This window comes from Ricinus communis, chromosome 7, assembly GCF_019578655.1.
Source record: "Ricinus communis isolate WT05 ecotype wild-type chromosome 7, ASM1957865v1, whole genome shotgun sequence".
In the NCBI taxonomy this organism is placed as follows: domain Eukaryota; kingdom Viridiplantae; phylum Streptophyta; class Magnoliopsida; order Malpighiales; family Euphorbiaceae; genus Ricinus; species Ricinus communis.
The window spans coordinates 13,894,789-13,913,004 of NC_063262.1; the positions used below are offsets into that span (position 1 = coordinate 13,894,789).

General features: G+C 32.7%; 1 protein-coding gene across 3 annotated transcripts; it reads left to right on the forward strand.

Annotated features, from left to right (window-relative positions):
- The first annotated feature begins 1,615 nt into the window (after positions 1-1,615).
- LOC8282877 (ultraviolet-B receptor UVR8) lies at positions 1,616-17,402 on the forward strand. 3 transcript variants are annotated; one of them, XM_015721628.3, is made up of 13 exons: positions 1,616-1,771; positions 1,943-2,161; positions 2,269-2,455; positions 3,747-3,893; positions 6,490-6,571; positions 7,345-7,500; positions 10,027-10,200; positions 14,258-14,329; positions 14,673-14,744; positions 14,900-15,018; positions 16,517-16,602; positions 16,698-16,750; positions 17,144-17,402. In XM_015721628.3, the coding sequence occupies exons 2-13, from the start codon at positions 2,071-2,073 to the stop codon at positions 17,216-17,218; spliced, it is 1,314 nt and encodes a 437-aa protein (XP_015577114.1). In that variant the 5' UTR covers positions 1,616-1,771; positions 1,943-2,070; the 3' UTR covers positions 17,219-17,402. The 3 variants fall into 3 exon arrangements, with proteins under 3 accessions (XP_015577114.1, XP_015577115.1, XP_002522929.1); XM_015721629.3 differs by having other exon boundaries at positions 1,675-1,818; XM_002522883.4 differs by having other exon boundaries at positions 1,698-1,829.
- The last annotated feature ends 814 nt before the right edge of the window (positions 17,403-18,216 follow it).

Below are 18,216 nucleotides of genomic sequence, written 5' to 3' on the forward strand. Positions count from 1 at the left end.
TATTTATAAAGGTAGAGTTTTAAGAGAAACCCTAAAGGAGACGATAATTTTAAAAATAATATTGATAAATATCCAATTTTAATTTTTTTAAATCTAAATAATTATCATTAAAAATCATAATTATCATCAAAGAACCTTCTAGAATCTATATTTGAACGTAAAATCGTTAAGAAAAACGATGTTGGATTGCAAAAAACCCAATTAGCTCTATATAGAGAAAGTTTAGAAAATCTTGCAATTAGGTTCCTAAATTTATAAAATTATCATTTTGACCCTCGAACTTTATTTTTCTTAACAATTGAGTTCAAAGGTAATTCCAGCTGGATTAACCTCAATCCTAGCCTCGGATTCGCCTGTCCTTCATATCTGAGACCCGAGAAGGCAGTAACTTTCATCATAGGGCTATTCGTTTTTCCCTCGATATCTAGATTCGGAAAAAGGGATACTGATAGAAAGTTGTAATAATTTAGTTCGCTTTCCTTTGTTTTTTATTTTATGTTTCTGTAAATGGATGAACAAATACCTACTATGTGATTGATAATAAAAATTGGACATCTAGACTTACGGCTACTAATTGAGCTTTGACATATAACTTGTAGCCCATTAGGTTAAAGGATGGTAAACTAGACCTAAAGTATAAATTCATTTGGCTTAGCAGGTTTTGTCATATTAATGAACTAATCCACTTAGATTAGAAAAATTGAATTAGACCTTGGCATGTAAATGTAGCCTATTTAGAATAAATACTTTGTAACTGAAGTATAATTTATAATGGAACTAGACTAGGTGGACCTCTTTGTATATAAGAATAAAATTTAGGCTAATCATATAGATGAGTAATTGCGCTAAATCTACAGTGGGCTAAATTTAGGTGGACCTTACATGCTGTAATACTTGTTGTGTAAAAATTATTATGTTGCATTTATAGGGAGTAGCTATAACTAATAAAATTGAAAGTATGAATACACAAATAAGGAAGTTGACTTTTGGATCCATATTTAGATGTGACGAAACTTTCTTATGGAATCTAATGCGCCACTTAATTAGTAAAAGTTTCATAGAGAATTACTCAGATGGTGACTCTCTTTCTCCACGTTAGTCTCAATGACTAGTTAATGTGTTACTAAATAGATTAAAAAGCCTTGTTGTACCGCAGTCGCTAAATACACTTAAGTGTATACCGAAAACTACCGCTCACATATATATTAATTGATAAATAAATAAATTATTCATTAATTAATAAGTTAATAATTATTCAATAATTAATTCATTAATTTTTTACTTAGTTATCCTAAACTCTATGAAATAAAAAGTAAAATTAATTAAATTAATTAAAATTTAATAAATTTATAATTAAAATTCAAGACAATTCAAATTACTAACTCAATTCAAAATTCTAATTATTCAATCTAAAAATGTAGTGTCAAAAAAGACTCAAACCTAGTCCAATCCGCATATAAACTTACCAGAATTCATAGTTATTGAAATCTAAAATTATATGAATTCAAAATGATCCAAACTCGACCAAATCTAAAATGATTCGAAATTCAAAACTTTTTTGTTCAACCCGACTTGACCCATCCGTTTACCATCACTAATGGTAGCAACAACAATTATTGGCGTGTGGTGGAGAGTGAAATAAGAAGGACAGGGAGCCGCAACTCACAAACGTCAAAAGAAATGGGCCCTTCCGACATCAATGCCGTATTTCCTCTATCACCTAACTGCCCAACTCCAGCTCCACGGCTTCCCTCTCTCATTCCCTGTAAATGTAATCTCAAAAATTCCCAACAGAAAGTCTCGCTCCATAATACTGCTGTATTTTTACTGTTAATTCTTCACTGATCTCTGTTCTTAGTCTCCCTCTATTTATTAATTCTTAACTAATTTCTGTCCTTGCTTGCTTACTTACATTGACTTATCTTGTATTTCTGTCTTATAGATATGAATTCTATGCCCTGCTCATAGCATAGAGCTCGAATTCAGTAGCAGAGAGTGGTTGCAAGAATTTGAGGTCCTTCTCTTTCTTTTTGTAACTTCAATCGTTCACCATCTCAGTCACAAGCAGCAATGGCAGAGGAGGGAGCCTCTGAAGTTACTGCTCCAGTTCGTCGTGTTCTTCTCATTTCTGCCGGTGCTAGCCATTCCGTCGCTCTCCTCTGTGAGCCCGTACTTCATTTCAATTTCACTTTGCTTGTGTGTTTCAGTGTTAAACTGTTTGAACTCACATCAATCAATTGAATAGTGAAAGTTGTTTAAAATTTACAGCTGGAAACGTTGTTTGTACATGGGGAAGAGGGGAGGATGGCCAGTTAGGACACGGTGATGCCCAGGATCGACTTTCTCCCACTATATTGAGTACATTGGAAGGCCTTGAAATTATATCTGTTATTTGTGGTGCTGATCATACAATTGCATATTCTGAGTCCCATACTGATGTTTATAGTTGGGGATGGTTTGTTCTTGAGCTCTTTATCATTATTCTTTTTTAAGTTTTTAAATATTCACTTAATTTCTTAGGAATTTTAAGCAGATTGTCTATTTCGCATAGTCTCCAAAGCCATTTTTTGAAGCTAGCCTAGATAGTCCAAGTATATGTTAACAGCTTATTGACCTGATCTCAAATAATTCGTTGGTTTCAAGAGTTGATAAACTTAAAATTTGTTTAAACTCAAACTAGTTGGACTATATGTGTAAGACGTGCATCTGCTTTTGTGCATGCTTGCAAATTTTGTGTTCCTTTTGACTTTTGGATATAGCTCGACTTTGTCAGCTTTTTGGATGACCTTCGGAAGACCTGTCTGTGTTTGCTCTGAAACTCCATGCTTTAGAACGAGGCATATTTATTTCTATTTGATGATATAATTTGAAAAGTTAGCCCAAATAGTATACATGTGAATTCAGGGATCAAGATTTGGAAAGTAATGTCTTCTAGTATGAAATGAATGCACGGGGAGTTTGTACTCAAATTGAACTTCAAAGAAATTATTAAGGAATTCTTCCTATTGTTCTTCATTTTTTTAACTACATTTTTTTTATTCCATCTGGCTGAAATATTCTACCTCTAGAAATACTTTTTCTTCGACATTTCCCTTCTTGGGTGGCGATAGGGCTCTGTATATAATTTGGGTTCTTGAGGAGGCTTATTAACCTTAATTAGCTCTAGACACATCATTCCATCAACCAAGACTTTCCTTTGTATATTACAGGCCATCAAGAGCTTTTGAGGTTGAACAGGTTTCTACGGATACCTTTCTAGGCTACCCATTTTGAGGGAAATAGTCTACTCTTCTAAATCCTGAAGGGAGCATGTATAGCCATATATCTTGACTGCCAATACTTATATTTTCATGCTAGTCAGATTGATTTATTCACATCTATTTTCATTCAAATAAATACTTCAATTCATATTTCTGATAAAAGCTTTAGTTCATATCCCATAGGCTCTTTCTAACTTTCTTTTAATTGTTGTTGCGATCTTGTTCAGATACTTTTGTAAATAGTAGTTGCTATGTGGGATCATCTTGTGCCTTTTCTATATATCTCATAAATCTGTTGTAAGAACCTGAGATGCAAACATTCTAGATTTTATGTTTCTTATTTCTTTTTGCTTTCATGCATTTTATATACCCAAATTTGAAATCCATTATCATGTAGGTGTCTAGTATGGATTATTGTTCAGTTATGTTTTTGTACGTTCTCATCCAAATTTCATATATAGCATGTAATTTAAGCATTTTCTGCAGGGGAGATTTTGGGAGGTTGGGTCATGGAAATTCCAGCGATTTGTTTACTCCTCAACCAATTAGACAATTACATGGTTTAAAGATAAAGCAAATTGCTTGTGGGGACAGCCATTGCTTAGCAGTGACAATGGAAGGCCAGGTGCAGAGGTTAATACTCTCTATTCTCTATTTCTGTGCCCCAGTATTTTGAATGATGCTGATGTTAATAACTCAGGTTACGGCTAGTGCAGTGCAGCTAGTGCTTGAGATACTAGTGCCTGCTTTGAATTTGCATGTTGAGCAGCATGACTGATATTAGTTGCTTGAACTCAAAGTGGGTTGATATTTAAAGTTCCACTTCCACCTCGTGGGATCCTACTATTTTATTCTTGTATTTAGTGTCCTAGCCTCATGTCCATTCTCCTTAAATAGGGAATAATGGAAAAACCTCAATGATTTTGTCTTGCTGTTTAATTTAGGCCAATATATATTATGGGAGGGAGAAATATTACAACATGGAGGATAAGTAATCCTTCTGAACCATCTAAGAGACAGTGATAAGGACAAAAGAGACTTGAAAAGGTAAAGTCCAATTTTGTTGATATTACTCAAGGATAATACTCCAAAATCCCCCTAAAGCCTTGCCCTTAAAGGAAAAATAAAAATGATCTTATCCCACAAAAGATTGAGACGATATTTGATTTCTAAAAATGCAAGCTTTCCTCATCTGAATGCTTTGTCAAAGCATAATGAAGGCATAAATCTAGAAAGCTGAGAGGGACGAGATGGGGGTAATACTTGAAAAATATTGGGAGCAGAAAAATCCAAAGACCAAATACGACCAACTGCCTTATCCAACAACAGAGCAGAGCCCAACAACAGAAGCAAAACTGGAAAATCTGTTATCTCACTATCGCTAAAGTTGTTTAAAGAAAGTGAAATTTTTAGGAGAATGTGCTGTTTACATGGCAGAAGTGTGAAACAGCAGCATTATGCAAAGTAGAGATACGTAGAGACGGAAGAACAGATGAAAGAAAGAATCTTGTCCACATTGAAATCCTCTCTAACCTAAATATTGTCAAGGAATTAAGTAACATTTACTTAGCCTTTTTTCTTATATGGATTGTTTTCACAGCAGGCATACAGCTAGAATAGCTGAAATCCCTTTTTTACGGGCACAGTTTTTCAGCAAATTAGAAGCCTGATTTATCTCCTAATCTGTCTGTACTAAAGCTGTATATATCGGGACTGAGTCTTTGATGTAATGTACAGAATTTAGTAGAGAATATATTCAGAAATTGTTATTCTTACTCTGAAATAGTCAAATATGTCAAACAGCACCTACTTTATGCTTAATTATTGAAACGAAGGAAAATCACAGGGGCATTAATTCCTGTTATAGCATACAATCCGTTGTGCTATAATTCACATATACCCTTAATAACTTCTATACTGAAGGGATTAAATATCTAATGGGAATAATTATTACCATTTCCCTACAAAGGCAAGATTTCTTAGACATGCAAACTTCTCAAGATTATAGGCCACTCTTTCTAGGACCATAAGCTAGGAAATTTTCTCTGGGGGATTCTAGATAAACAGGCTTGAATCCGAGTGTCAAATCCCTCTAAAGAAGGAGAAAAGCAAAAATCCTGTCTGACCTTTATGCAATCATAGAGAATACTGAGATCCAGGGTTCCTGCCTAAAAGGAACTCTCAAGTAAGCGAGCTCTGATCTCATATAATCTAGTGAGAAAGTTAATCTAGGAAAGCTCTTGCTGAATCAGGTTCATGCCTGCATTCTCAGTTATGATAACATTGAGCCTTGAGACCTTCTGAAAGATGTACTCCCTTGATTTTCATGTAATATTATAATTCAAATTGCTGCCACCACATTTATTTAGCAATTGTTAGTTGGGTGGTGGCGTAGTTATGTAGGACTTATTTGTGGAAGCTAGCGGAATTTGAATATGAAGTTCAGACCAGATTGTAGATGGATAAAGAAAAGAAAATTGTTTTCTGAAGACACTTAGACAATTCAGACGTCACATCCGAGGGTTCCTCCAGCTTCACACCTTAGGGAAGAATTGCATCACACAACTCAAGAAAATAGCAAATCTGCCATAATTTTGTATTAAATTTAACTGTCAACTGAAAAATAAACTATTACAAATCTAGGTACTTATAGACTAGACTAATCCTAACATAATTTGAGTTAGAAATCCTAAAGTACGAGAATTATAAACTAATACTAACTAGAAAATACTAAACCAGTTAAAACTCCTAAATCAGATTTAAAGTAAAAAATAAATACTCCTAAAATAAATTTTAACTATTGTTCCAACAAACTAGTAATTATGGAAATACCCCATGGGTAGTGAAATATACCAAAATTCTACATTTCTTGATTCTTTGAATTTTGTTTTTCTCGACTTCGTCGGACGCATCACATAGCATAGTCACTGATAATTCTAGTACATGTTTTGTTGGAACTAGTTTTCTTCTTCTATCAAAGAGATGCATAGCTGAAATGGTTTAAACAATTCTGCATTGCCTCATCTGCATCTATTTTTCTTCTGTCAAGTTAGTTTTATTCTACTTGTAGTTGTGTTTCAGGTAAGTCTTGTTTATAAGTAGGAGACTAGTTTAGTAAATCCTTGGGTGAAGGCTGTCCCATGACATATCCATGTTTCTTAAATTTGGTTATTTTTTGTGGGATAATGTTCTACTCTGTTGAGATTTCTTTTTTCCTTTTTCCTTGAAGTTGGGGACGGAATCAAAATGGTCAGCTTGGTCTTGGCACCACTGAAGACTCTCTTGTGCCTCAGAAAATTCAAGCTTTCCAGGTACTTTTAGTTCAACCAATGATTTTATGAGATTCTGCGCTTTGTAGGCTCTTGTTTATGTTTTAATTTTTATTAGTCCTTGATAGTTTGAGAGGACTATTTCTTGAACCACACGAGGCCATCCTTCCTCTTTTAAGCACCTTAGCAGGAGCTTTATTTACTTCAAGGAGTTTGGCACTAAGAGTTAGACAGGTTGACTTTATAGTGGAAATATGTCTACGGCCTTGTCATGAATGTATGCTTACTGCTTAATAAGTGCCATGTTTTTACACACTGTATTTTTGGGTGGAGGTTAAATTGTTTATCTTTTAGCAGTGAGATTTGTTCCTTAAGCTGATTTAGGTCAAAAGTGTGCACAAAGGCTAAACAAAATGATTAATCCTTGGATGTATGGACAAATGAATAAATCCCATGGAGAGGAGGTTTATGAATTTGTGTTTTTCATATTTAATTCTTTTTAGTGTGTTGTGTTTGGGTGGGGGCAATTATGGGAAAAAAGGGTGCTGATGCAGCCTATTTAAGATCTTGTATCCTTCTAATATCTTTGGACAAATGACTAAACTTCGTCAGATAGTTGAAGGGTTCCATATTAATGCTTCTGTCATGAGACGTGCAAGTAATGATAAAAAATTTAAAAAGGATGGTGAGCACCTCTGTGGTAGCCAAGAGATTGTACAATTCTGTCTCACCAGAGACAATTTTTCATCAACTGCACTAGGAGATATTGTCTTGCTGTGATATATGAACTGGAAATTGACTGTTGTCATTTGCAGGGAGTTCCAATTAAAATGGTTGCTGCTGGTGCTGAACATACTGCAGCTGTTACAGAAGATGGAGAACTATATGGATGGGGTTGGGGCCGCTACGGGAATTTGGGCCTTGGTGACAGAAAGGATCGTTTGGTGCCTGAGAAAGTATCTCTCCCACATGTATGTCTACAGACTGGTATTATATTTTCACTAGCATTATGCTCATGCACTCCATGTGTATATAATTACATATTTTAAATAAATGGTATAAAATAAAGTATAATTTATTATATTTTTCAAAACTTTATTTAATAAATAAAATCTAAAATAAAAGTTTCAATGAATGGTTTAACGAATAATGTAGATCCCAAATTATATTAGAGACCAATTATATGTGAATAAGAATATATATCGATGACTACTACAAAGGCCACCCAATTGCAAAACTTAAATAACTTCTATATACTATACAAAGGCTACCCAATTGCAAAAACTTGAATAAATTCTATATACTATTTACCTTTTTTCAGTACAAAGCCGAAAATCAAAAAGTAATAATAATAATAATATTAATTGTAATATCTGAAGCAAAAAAAATTATACATATGCCTTCTATAATCCATCAAATTCTGAAAGTACCATTATTTTCGATAAATAGGCTTGAGTAGAACTTATTCCCAAAAGCTAGCTTTACAGGAGAGGTGCCCAGTTCACATATATACACCATAACAGTTCAGTAATTTAGCGATGTGAGACAAATACAACTTCTAACACCCTCCCTCATGCTTAGGGCGACATACAAATGGGTCAAGTCTAAATCCATCATCGCAGACAAGAATCTGGCTCTAATACCATAATAAATGGGCTTGAGTAGAACTCATTCCTAAAAGCTAGCTGAAAAGAAGAGAGTGCCCAATTCACATATATATACCATGACAGTCTAGTAACTTAGTGATGTTGGACAAATACAACATCTAATAATTTTTAAGCAGATAACTAAATATTCTTAAATATTATATCATTATATGTAATAAGAAAATATATGGTCTCTTTATTAAGAATTAAAATCTTAAAAATAAAATATATAGAACTAAAAACATAATAAAATTAAAAGTCATTTCAGAAGGCATGAATTTTGAATATATGTAGATTAGAATATGCGTCTTTAAGAATAATTATTGTAATAAATTTAAAAATTTATTTTTGAACAGAAGTTTGTATTGAATGAATCTAAATTATCATATGTGTAGTCGGATTAACTAAGAAAACTAGACTAGATGTGTCTACCTGATATTTTTTATTATAGATTTAATTTATGTTTCCTTTAGCTTTCATATTCTTTAATAATTTTTTAACGTAATAATTAATAAAGAAATAATTAAAAAAAGAGATCATAGTGGCCATACATCAAATTAGTGACATTATGTAGTCACTAATTTCATTTTGGTATCTAATTTTCTGAATATTACTTATTATTTTATTTTTAATAAGCATTTCATAATATTGTTTTATTTGATTAGCATTTACGCTATGCATGGCAATGAAGAGGTGGAGGGAACGTATTTTAAAGGGATTGGAAGGAGAAAATTTACAATCTTGTGTTTGGTTACATAAAAATAATCATTGAAGGGAAGGAGGGAAATTAATTAAATTTTGAATATTTTTATTACAACAATAGAGACAAAAGGATAATTAATTAAATTTAATTTCTTTCCATGAGTTGAAATTTTTTACCCTACAATTAATTTCAACTTCTATAAGGAAAAAGGGAATATTCTCCTCCCCTCTTAAAAAATTTTAATAGCCAAACATGATTAAACTAATTCTGCTTCTATTCCCTTCCTTTCCCTTTCAATTTCCCTTCATCCATGCACAATATTAATACTGTAATAAACTTTTATGGAAACATGCCACATTAAAGCCACATGTATCTTTTCTATTGGAACTCTATATGATGTAGCTTCATAAAATATTAATAAATGGAATTTCATGAAAAACTTGGCCTACTTTATATATATGTTAAACATTACCAGATTGACTAATGTCATAACCCTCTATAGATAAAGGAGTGAGGACAAAATTATCCAATCTTTATGCATATGTTTACCATTTTCCCCTTGTTTAAAGACGCTAACTATTAAATTGTTAAGGTTATGGACTTTAGCAAAATCTAATAAGTGAAGGTAGCTTTAAAGAGAATAGTAGCTACCGTGGAGTCAATTATAACCCGTAGGCTTTATGCAATGGCTGTCCCATGTAGTTGTGGCTCGTAGGAAGGTTTTAGAACCTGCTTTGCTTTTAAAGTCATGTATTGTGAGTTAGGGGGCTTTGGTTTGGTTTTGCAAAAATGGTTGGCACGAGATTTCTTTTCTTTGCTTTCAAATATATCTTAAATTAGCTGTCTGCTAGGGAAGTTTGAAATGACATGGAGACGAATATGAGACAGAAGTATCTATTTTTTACAAGAATATGAACAGTAACATGGCCCTTGTAGAAGCTTTATTGCTACAAACTCGTTGTTGAACTTGTCAATTGAACTACTTGTCTAGTATTTCTCCAAGACACTTTGTTTGAGTAAGAAAGTCAGGTTGAACTACTTGTCTAAATGTATGGTTGCAATTGCTAATTCTTTGTTCAAATATGCATGTATTCCACTTCTGCTTTGTTGGTTTGATGATTGTATTAATGATGTAATGAAAATTGCAGGGAGAGAAGATGGTTATGGTTGCTTGTGGATGGCGGCATACAATATCAGTTTCTTCTTCTGGTGGATTATACACTTATGGATGGAGTAAATATGGTCAACTAGGGCATGGAGACTATGCAGATCATCTTATTCCTCATCAGCTTGAAGCATTGCAAGGCAGTTTTATATCTCAGGTAACCTTTCTCCTTCCTTTAAAATAGTAATAGTTTTCATATATTTTTGTAGATTAACCGAGTTTCAAGATTTTATTTCAAATAATAGTTTCCTTATCCAGTATGTTAGTTTTTTAATATATTAGATTTTATTTTTCAATTATTATTCGGTTATCCAGCCTCCACAACTTCCGTTAAGAAAAATTTAATTTCTTCAACTTAAAATGATATGGCTCAGTCTTTTTTTTTAATCATTGGTCTAATTTGTTAGTAATAATATATTAAATATAAACAGATGCTAAAATCAAAACTCAAAGATAAATAATAATTACCAAGATTATAAGGACAATAGTATACAAATATATGAACAACAAAGTAATAATATCGGACACAGATGTAAGAAAAATAGGACGCCAATAATCTGAGAATTTCTGAATTCAAAGAGAGACATTAAAGCATAAATTTTGGCACACCAGCATAACGAGATGAAGACACTAGTGAAGAGAAATTAGGACATTAGAAATCCGAGGCTTGTGTATCACACAATCTCCTTAAAATAGATTCGCCCCTCACCGTTGGTGTTTGAGGATGATATGACCTCTGTTTCCTAGGATACAACAGATCAACACAGTTGATGAACACCACAACAACTGTACCAACGAACTTGAAGTATATTTAAGCTTTATCACACTTGAAAGTAAAGAAGAGAAGATACGAGGATCTTTTTTCACTTTTTGAATGAAAGAAATATGGATGATATATATACGAAATGCTTAATGTAGGGAAATAACATTTGACATATCTTGAGACCTTTGATATATCATGATTAATTATAATTAATCTATGACCTTTGGCATTACCATGATTAATTCATAATTAATTTATGACCTTTGGCAATTTCATGATCAATTCATCATTAATCTATGACCTTTGATATATGATATCACCTTTGGTATTTCATATGACTTTTCCATGTCAATATTCAATAGGTATCAATTTATTATTTACCCATAATTCATTTTGAATGGGCCTTCTTCAAAATAAGTCATCATATATGTCACAGAAATTGTCAATTTTCCAACAATCCCCCACATGAATGAAAATTGATAAAAGAAACACAATTTTTTTATAAAAACCTGGTAATATAGCTCAATAGTCAAGCATAGGATAGGTAGGGTTAGCCTTTGAACCTTCCCTTATAAAATTGTATTTACTTTACTAGCTAAATAGTAGACTTGGTGTCCTTGAACTATTCTGTCATTTATGTAATGATGATACATTTCACACACGAGTTTTTCCTAACACACTTCAGTTCTCATTGTTATGTTCGTTTTGGCCATGAACATCTCCTTGGTTCTGTGAGAGTTTCTAAGGGATTGAACCCTAGACAACTCTCCTTTGAAGCGGCCCACTTCTCCCTTACATAGGTGATTTCTTATGACATCCTCCATAAGAATCACTAAAAGAAGATCCTTATTTCACGTCATTATCATTGTATTCATCATAGGAATAGGCAGAGGAATTACCCCCACAATGATCTAAGCATGTTTGTACAACTTAGTTTTCCCTTTGAACTTAGATCTTGGGATCTCTAGTCAACTAGGTTGGGTTTCCATTGCAATGACATCTTCTTGCATGGGCTTTAGTCCTATTCCGTTCGATGATTTATCAACTAACTCTCTGTTCAACCCTTTAGTTAGCGGATCCGCGATATTATCCTTTGACTTGGCGGCATAATAAGATGCCACATCATCCATATAAAAACAATATATTTGTTGAAGTCCGTGGCGGGTTTGAACTTGGTACCTCATAATCTTAAAGAGGGTTTTATTCACCAAGCTACTGTGATTTTTATGAGCTACTTTTTCAAATTACTATTAATATAACTCTTCAGAATCATTATTAGTATAAGAGTTGGGTTAATTAGCTCCATATTGTCTCTTTTTTGTAATGAGCTCAGCGTTATCTTATTCCAAGATGAAATTATTATATTTACTTATTTTTTAAACTAGATTTAATACATAAAATTATTAGTTTGAAATATGTAGAATTATTCTCTAAAAAGACAAGACTTAAAGTTATAATAAATATTTATCAATATTATTTATGTTATTAAAGTTTTTCATTAATTTAATATTTATTTATTTTATTACTTATTAATTTAATATAATCTATATAATTGAGCATATTTTAATTCAATTGTATTTTCAGTAGACAATTATGAGATTTATATAATATTTAATTTGAAAACATTTGTAATTTGGAATAACTCTAAAAGCCTTAAAAATCTACCAATTTTTCCTTATTTTTAGTCTTCCAAAGTTAAGAGCCTATTCAATGTGGATTATACCTAAGGGAATAAATTATTTGACTAAAGTAAAATAAATTGTTTTAAGGTTTTTTAATTTGCTTAGAAATAAGGCTATCTATTCTGGGTTTATTATTGAGTTTAATCACTTTGCTAATTGCTTATCAAAATCACAGTAGCAGCAACCATTGCGCTCCTATTCAATATGATAACATTGCAGCACTTCCAATACCAGTATACTTCAGATACTGTTATTTAAGAACCTGGATATGAGCATCATAGCGTACTTAAGTTGCACTAAAATTTTTTGTGTGGAGTTAAAAGTATGGTTGGTAGCTACTCGCTGGTTTTGCCTCATTTCCTGTAGTATATTCCTGCAAACCTCTAGCTTGAATGAACAATAAATAAGATCTTGACCAAACAAGGTAATTGGTTCAAAGAGATGGAAAAAGTTATGCCCATATGATATGATATCGTATCATAAAGATGGTGATCTCTCCTATGGTTATACTTTCTTTTAGAGAGGGGGTCTAGGAGGAGTTAGTATGCCTTAGTTCTATTTTTGGACGTGATATTGTGTCATAAAGATGGTTGTCTCTCCCTAGGTTATACTTTCTTGTAGAGAGGGGGTCTAGGACAAGTTAATATGCCTTGGTTCTATTTTTGCAGATCCACTTATTATTATAACGTTGTTTAAATTGGAAGAAGTCTAGGGTTTTGATAATTATTTCCTCCATAGTGAGTAATTGCAAAGTGCAATCTAAAATTACTTATGTAGCTTCCTTTTGGATTGGAGGAGAAACATCTCCCTTTGACTGTAAATGTTCCTCCCTTGCCCCCATTTACTAGTAGGATATAGCCACATATGATATATTGTGATTATAACATTTTGCAAGAAGTATAAAAATAAATATCGGCTGCTTGATTTTTCACTTTGGGTGTTGTGATTTAGTCAATAAATAACTTAAATCAATTAAGCCTTAATGCCAAACTAGTTATATAATGCAGTCAATACCCAATAGAGAAAGTTGCATATTATTTTCTAGAATAATTATGCTGGAAGTAATGTGATACAGAACCACAAAGGTCAAACAAACACAAATGAAAGGTACAAAGCTAAAGGAAAACATTGAAGATTCGTTGAAGGTTCATACTTTTCTTAAATTAATGAATTACAACTTGAGAAAATAGCTACCTTAGATGAGGTATCAAAGTTTGTAGAGGGAATGGTCTCCTTTTCATTATGACATTAAAGGAGCATGCTAGTGTAGAATTTGTGAGAGCTAGCGAACGTTCATGTATTGTTGTTAGTCTTCCATGCTTTTTTTTTTCTGCAACTATTATTAAACATAGATGTTATTTTCTTGACTTGATCTATGTCATGTTCACAAAGGAGTAATGCTACTGATGGCTCAAGGCTCTCCTTGTTTCCATTATGACATTCTTTTCCACTTTTTCCAATAATTTACATATATATGCTGATGTAGTGATTCTGACTGTAAGGAGATGTGAGTTATACTCATTCCTGTTAGGATTATTGTGCTTGGGTTTTGAATACCTCACTGTACAAAAATTGGAAGTTGAGCATCTACTCAGAAAAGAAAAGCGGAATACACACACACATATATATATATATGTAGTGCTTGGTTTTCCATTACCTCATATGTTAAACAATTGAAGTTGAGAATATAATATGGTGGATCTAATTGTCTGTTTTTCTAGATTCTATCATTTCAAGTTGTTTTTTTTTATTTTATTTTATTTTTCTAGATATCAGGCGGTTGGAGACACACTATGGCAGTCACATCTGATGGAAAACTTTATGGCTGGGGATGGAATAAGGTACTTCAATTTTTTTTCTTTTAATTTCTACTTATGATTCTATATCATTTAGTCAATTTTATGTTGGTTTCTTGGTGAAATATAAGTCCTTTAATAGTGAGATGTTATTGTTGACCGAGTGAAATGGGGACCCATGAAAAGTCTAAAAAAGAAAAAAAATGAATAGGAGCAATTAACTATTGTTTTGGCCATGTAAACATCTTGAACTATCTCCCCGTTCCATTATTGTTCTTTCTATATTTGGCTTTCTACTGACTAGTTTTATTGATTTGAATTCTTTGTCAGCTCTCAAGTTATTTATCTATTAGTTTATTTGTTGGCTTTGTCTTTCTTTTATGAACAGTTTGGACAAGTTGGAGTTGGTGACAATGTGGACCGTAGTTCTCCTGTGCAAGTTAAACTTCCCCTTGAGCAGGCACATTCTTGTTACTGTAGTTCTGGGTTTCTAGATAGTTGATGACATTGATTTTCAGTTCTGTAGGAAGTTCCTTCTTTTTAATTCTTTTTCAAGAGGGTTGTTCTCTGTCTCATAGTTCAATTTATGTGCATACTTATTTGGGCGCTTGGCAGAAAGTAATTCTGATCTCATGTGGCTGGAGGCACACACTTGCTGTTACCGAACGGCAGAATGTTTTTTCTTGGGGAAGAGGTACAAATGGACAGCTTGGTAACGGCGAGTGTACTGACCGGTAATAGCATAAACATATATATTGTTAAACATTTTCTTTGAAGTAGATTCTTTTCTTCATTTTGTTGTCTTTATCTATATGTGCTGTTAGAGAGCTTGGGTTTAAAAGATTGAGAAGAAAATAAACTTGTAACTTTGTAAGATTATTTGCAAGGCAAAATCAAGTATCGTGCATAGACTTGAGAAACAAATACTCTAAGGCTTTTACTCTGTAGTTAAGTATTAATTACTCTCAAATTTAACCGTAATAAGTATAGATTTGCCATTCCAAATGATAATGTCTTGTTAAAACTTCAAATTGAAACTTCATAAATCCTAAGTTTCTACCCAGGGTGTGTTTAGGATTGTTGTTGGGTGTTAAAAAAGCAAGCTTAGTATTTTTTTGATTTACTATATTGATTTTTTTAAAATATTTTCATAAAATGCTTTTCTCAAACTTGCTTTTGGAAAAACATTAATTTACTTTGCTTTTTACAAAAGTAATTTTCAAAACTCAAACAATAAAATAAAATAAAATAAATTGTTTTTCAACCTCAATGCTAAACAACCCTTCAGTCTACCAAACAATGTTTAACTTCCATACGTAACAGGGTGCTCATTGGCCTCTCCAACAAATCCTGAATTGCCAAATTTGAAAGACTAGGTACTAATAGATTGCAAGTAATTTTTCATGGTTTCCTCATGTTCTATGCAATGAAAGACATTCAACTTTGGTTTTGCAATGTCAATGTAAAAAAATCTTAAAAATTAACATGAATAAGCATGAAATTTTGAAACTTGCTTGACTTCTTGTTTAGTATGATGATGATACCGATAAAACTTTCTTCACTAATCTAAAATATGGTATTAGATGATATCAAGTGTTGAAATAAGCTGCACATGTGGTCTTCCAAATTAACTTTGTGTTAGAGTTGCGTGCCTTGCTCCCTTTAGATATTGATCGTCTTTAATAGCATCCTTGGATTCCTTTTAAATTTTAATATTTTCTTCTCTGTTGTAGATGTTGAGTTCTCTGTGCTTGAACTTCACACTATATATGTAATATGTCAGAATTGAAAGCTTTTTTCTCTTTCTTTTTTATGAGGTCATGTATTTTGCCTATTGAGCATGCTTTTCTTGCCTTGCTTGTTTCTGGATAAAGTTCTTAATTAGCAAAGCTATGACAGTAGCATTTAAATTTGCTTTCTCTTAGATAATTTGTTCTGTGGCTTATGTGTCGTACCTCACCTTTAAGACGCCTTATATATGTCTTCCTCACTGAATAATAAATGATGCATGAAGTTTGCCAAACTGCAGCTCTTTGTCAGCATGCACATGAAGTTTGCCAAATAGCATTGGGGGCTATTTGCCAAGACTATTGAGTGAACCTAAAATATCTCTACTATTTATTGATTACTCCACTGATGTCATATAGTCATCCAGTTGCTATGTTTCTGGAATAAACCTGTGTTGTTTCTCGAATGTCTATTAAACTAATAATATTTGTTTGGCTTTCAAAGGAATGTACCAGTGATCATAAAAGCTTTAAGTGTTGATGGGTCTTGTGGCCAGCACATAGAATCCTCAATGGTCGATTCATCATCAGGTGTTTGAACTCTCCTCATTATTCTGCTTTCATTTATACACAAAAAATTGCTTATGTTCTTGGATTTAAATTTTATATGATACTTCCCTTGGCAGGGAAAACGTGGGTGTTGCCATCTGAGAGATATGCTGTTGTGCCCGATGAATCTGTAAGCTCCTTTTTAACTTTTCTGGCCACTATCGAAGTTAGGAGAGAATTAAGATATATGTGCTTGTCTGATTATGTTCAAGATCTGGATTGTAGTATGCGAGACTGTTGAAAGTAAATCTTTAAGTGAATGCTATTACAGTTTAAGGATGGAAAACATGTCAATATGTATTTATAGTGAACCATCGGAAACAAAATATAAATTCCCTCTGCATTCCCTATCATATGCTGAATATTATCGTCAAAATTTAGCTCTAGAATTTTTTATATGTTCTATTTTCTTAGTTAATGCCCCTGATGTGAAGAACTGAAGAATATTTTAAATGGTATATGAGTCCTCCAGACTACCATATGTTTTTCTTTTTCCTGTTTTCTAAAGAAAATGCTGGTGCAGGCACAAACAGATGGTTCAGGCAAGGGGAGTGATGTAAGTGTTCCGGAGGGTGATGTCAAACGCATAAGAATTTGATATTCTAAATGCAGATCATGTAGCTGAATAACCTGATGTAGATAGTCTGGTCTCTGGCTTCCAGGATGACTCTGTCTAATAAGTCCATGTAAATTGTACTTCCTTGCCAGTGTTGCCTTTTGCTGTTGTACAATGTTAATGCGAGAAGTATGTCAATCCTATGCTGATTTAACTTTTTCTTTCATGCTAGTATTCTTGTGCCTTTTATTGTCCAGTCATTGCAGGCTTCCTATTTTTGTTGTGCCTTAGGATTCTTTAGTGCAATCTTTGTGTTGGCAGCATGATGGTGTTTTGTTCCCTCCACCAGTTTACCCCTTAACTCCTAAATATTTTACTTCTTACCTAGATCTGGTGTTTACATTACAACTAATAGAAAAGTGACACGTATATATGAGTATTACACTTTGGTAATAGATGATTGACACATATTCATTATGTGTCAATTATTTATTATTTTAGTATATAAGTGGAGACATGCACCAAATTTAAGTAAGACTTTCTTATATTTTCTTATTTTACTTTTTTTTTTTTTATATTTCTGTTAACTAAAAATCCGGTTAAGATTTAAACAATCTCTTATCACTTGGTATAATTAATGATCATAAAATGAAATTTCATTATTATTTTTATTCTTAAGAAATTCTTCCTTATTAACTGAATAAAATTTGAAAATAAAAATAAGTAATACAAAAACTCTTAAGTCTCTTTTCACTGTTCATTCTTCTATTTCTTTCCTTTTGTTAATGGCTATCTATCCACCATTAACATTATCAAAATTCCATTTCAACAAATGCCCATCCCACTCTCTCAATAACACCATTTTCATTTTCCCCCACTCTGCGCCATCACTTTATCAATCTACCCGAGTTGCTTTGTTACAAAAACTCTTTGCTGAATGGGTTGCCAAAATTGGATTCCATTTGGAGATAGTACATGATACGTATCTGTTAGCTAGTGTACTAGGTCTTCAGCATTTTACTCGATCTTTAGCATATTTC

Excerpts from the sequence above, each read along its gene's own strand:
- LOC8282877 (XM_015721628.3), top strand. The coding sequence starts at position 2,071 with ATGGCAGAGGAGGGAGCCTCTGAAGTTACTGCTCCAGTTCGTCGTGTT. Across the intron at positions 3,894-6,489 it reads ATGGAAGGCCAGGTGCAGAG|TTGGGGACGGAATCAAAATG; the intron begins GTTAATACTCTC and ends TTTTCCTTGAAG. Across the intron at positions 15,019-16,516 it reads AACGGCGAGTGTACTGACCG|GAATGTACCAGTGATCATAA; the intron begins GTAATAGCATAA and ends TGGCTTTCAAAG.